At 41.5% G+C, this 3,382-nt stretch overlaps 1 protein-coding gene across 1 annotated transcript in view; it reads right to left on the bottom strand.

The window, feature by feature from the left end:
• Positions 1–239: 239 nt before the first annotated feature.
• The window catches only part of VENTX (VENT homeobox), a 13,538-nt gene continuing 10,395 nt past the window's right edge, over positions 240–3,382 (bottom strand). The window contains exons 3-4 of the mRNA XM_009888782.1: positions 2,579–2,844; positions 240–378 (exon numbers count right to left, since the gene is read on the bottom strand). Coding sequence (XP_009887084.1) covers positions 240–378; positions 2,579–2,844 — 405 coding nt within the window. The remainder of the gene's footprint in view (positions 379–2,578; positions 2,845–3,382) is intronic.

Below are 3,382 nucleotides of genomic sequence, written 5' to 3'. Positions count from 1 at the left end.
CAAAACTGAACAAGTTGTCCAGTATTGTCTTTTATCTGTATGTTCTGCACCATTTGTGGTCTCCCCTGTTTGTTGATGTAGATATACCATTTATGCATTTAAAGAGAGGTGAGGAATTAATTGACAAGCATGTATTTTGATGCCGATGACAAATGTAATTTAAATCTGCTGATGAATACATTGGAGTTGCTCACACGTTCAGGTCTCCTGGGACACTCAAAATCAAAATGTTTTGGTTCTTACTTCTGAAGTTTCAGCTGTAACTCATCAGCTTCATGAATTTTAAACTGCAGGTTTCTGTTAGGCTTGCTATCAGGAACACTTGGAGCCATTCCTAAAAATCCCAAAGCAAACTTTATGAAAATGGCAAAGCGGAGCCTTTAGGGGGAATAAAGAGAAACAAAAGATCTTGCATCAGCATAAAGCAATTACAGTAGGAATGATTACATCTCTGCCAACAACAACACCACACACACACCCCTCCTCTGACCATCCTAACCTGCTTGCCAGGTGATGGTTAGATTACTTTGCAATTGTCAAGAGAAAAAAACCAAACCCTCCCTCCTATCTAGACATTGCTCATAAGAAAAAAATAAAAGTTGACAAACAGGGCCTACAACAGCTTTGTGCTGTGTTTTCCCTTCTTCCCCTCTCTCCCCTCCCACTAAAATAGTTGTGTTGTGGGGCTAAGAGAGTGAAGTAGAAATCAGTCTTTAGTAGACAACATGGCTATTGAGATACAGGAGAGGACAAAATTCCACCCAAATTCCTGCCCACTGTGTCTCATCTCTTGTCTAATTATAACCTCTGATGAAAAAAAAAAAAAATCCCTGAGCATGCCATAGTACAGTTATCTCTGAACCTCTTCTCAAGCACCCCTACCTTTTCTGTCTGGGGGGAGAGTAGGAATTTCCCCCTCTCCAAGCACACACCTTTTCAGTGCCACACCAGGACAGCACTGCTCTGGGATGCAGCTGAAGGGACGACAGGTGCAATTCTCAGTCACTCTGAGCACAGAGTATGCAACACAGGGAAGATGCAGCATGACTACTAATGATCAGTCAACCTGTAATTCCACACCTCGACCTGCAAGTTTGCTTCCAACACTGTCAACCTGAATCCTCTTGGAGTTAAGACTGCACCTGATTAGGAGCAGCATAGTTGATGAAAATTCCCTTTTCCCCTTCTGAGTCATCCTTTCACCAGTGAGAAGTCCCTAGGCTATTCAATAGAAACTCTTGATGGCTCAGTGGATTGGAAGGGAAAAATTTAGACTACAATGCAGCAATCAACTTAGTTTCTAATACATTTAGAAGACCCTTCAGGTGAATTAAAGAAATTTCATTAAGATCTAAAAGATCGAGAAATAAGAAGTGTTAACAGAGTTCTTTCAGTGAAAACTCATCCCAGGAAGAACTAAAAACCCAACAAATTTCGAAATTGCTAAAGCAAAAGCTTGAGCTACTCCCTTTAAATGCTTCTTCTAAAGGGTTCCATTTACTAAAAAAAAACGTTTACAATATGCAATTATCATGGGCATTTAGTGGTGAATCAAAGGCCAAATTTGCAGATTAAAACCCCGTTTAGACGATATGGCTACAAACCAAACACAATTATGCTTTTAAATTTTTTACAAAATATCTGTTTTGGTAATTGTAAAACTTTAAAATTCCATACCGAAGGCTTGGACTGTTTAATTTCTGTCTAAAGACACACTGACTTAATTAACATATGTGAGTATCACAGCTTATGCTTTCACATGGCAGATAGGACTGGAAATGCAAAGCGATAAATTGATTAATGTTCAGAAGAGAAACTCACCAACAGTTTTATCCTTCCTCCTGAAGGATGCACTTAGCCAAAAGCACAGTGTGATGCAACTGTTAAGGTCCAGGCTCCCAAACACACTCAATGTCATAGAGAATATATCTCAGCATGAGTATAGGAAAGTCAGGTAAGATATATTAAAACATCTAAATCCTTCCCCGTTACCCAAAATCGGAGTTCAGGTGACCATGGTCATTTACACTGCACAAGTACAACCTTTATAGAGTTGACACATATACCACTGTTTAGATTTTGGTTTTTATATATATCTATGGAAAACTGGGGATGTGTAATGAAAAACATTTTTTTAATAAGCTCACTTCAGACTAAAAAAATTTTTTTTCCCTACTTTTTTTCCATGGGAAATTTAGCAAAAGCAAATTTTTGCTAGCACTTTTCTTCCTCCAGTTCCCTTCCAACAGCTTCCTTTCAGTCTACTATCTTTTGAATGAAGATAGTAGACTGCTAATACTAAAAAGTGTCATCACATCCAATAAATTTTAATATCAATTAGTAAAAATATAAAATCATTCATTTTGACATTTAAGTTAAAATAATAAACACATACTCTTCCAAATTAGACAAGAGATTCTGAGCACCAAAGTATACATTACAGCATACAACACTTTTCCCCTTTGCCTGCCCCTTTCCCACCCCCTATAATGCATATACAGGGTGGCATTGCTTGTCCATTTCGTTCTGAATAACTGGATGGAAAGAAGGATGAGGAAGAAAGTGTTGGTGGTAGTACGGCAGCTCATTTGTCATAAAGTGGTAGGTGCTTTGCAATGCCTCGTATCTGGGAAAGGAGAAGCTGAACTGCACAGCAGGCACCGGGGTAAAAGGCAGCAGTCTCTGGTGCTGTGGAGCAAAGGGGTAGTGGAGACCATCCTGAAACAGGGCTGGTGGGGTCCCCGCGGGGTAGCTGTAGAGTGGAGCAGGAGACACGAGGCTGTGCTGGTGGTCCTGTATCTGCCTCTTCAGCTTCATCCTCCGGTTCTGAAACCAGGTCTTGATCTGAGCAACAGACAGAATGGGGTGGGGGTGGAGGAGACAAATCATGAACTTTGCTTAAAAATAATGTGCAGACTATAAACAACTGTATTTAATCTGCCTTTGCCATTTTGCTCCACTTTAATTGACAGAGTTGGACTGATGCTTTTGCCCTAGTTAACCGAGGGCAGAGGACCTGGCGGGTATAAAGGGTGTCCGTGTCCAGCGATTTAGAGCAATCACTCTGAGTCTAGAAGACCATATGTAAGCTTTGCAAGGTCTACGCAGATTGCTGTACATAAAGGACAAGCAGTTTACCTTATTAAGAAATAAAGGAACTTTGATACCCGTCCGGTAGAAAGTACCTGTAAGTTCCCCGAATGTTAACTCGTTAATCCCCGAGGGATCCCACTACCCGTCCCACAGCCCCTGCTAAACCCAGTTGAAGGCCGCCACTTCTGTTCAGCGCAGGGATGGCCGATGCCGAGTCGGGCTGGCCCTGCCCGACGGCGGCGGAAGGATCCGCTTCCTCCGGGACTCACCTGCATCTCCGAGAGCTGCA

Source organism: Charadrius vociferus, unplaced genomic scaffold, assembly GCF_000708025.1.
Source record: "Charadrius vociferus isolate BGI_N301 unplaced genomic scaffold, ASM70802v2 scaffold436, whole genome shotgun sequence".
Taxonomy (NCBI): domain Eukaryota; kingdom Metazoa; phylum Chordata; class Aves; order Charadriiformes; family Charadriidae; genus Charadrius; species Charadrius vociferus.
Note: the sequence above shows the minus strand (reverse complement) of the source record. Positions and strands in the feature narration are given on the sequence as shown.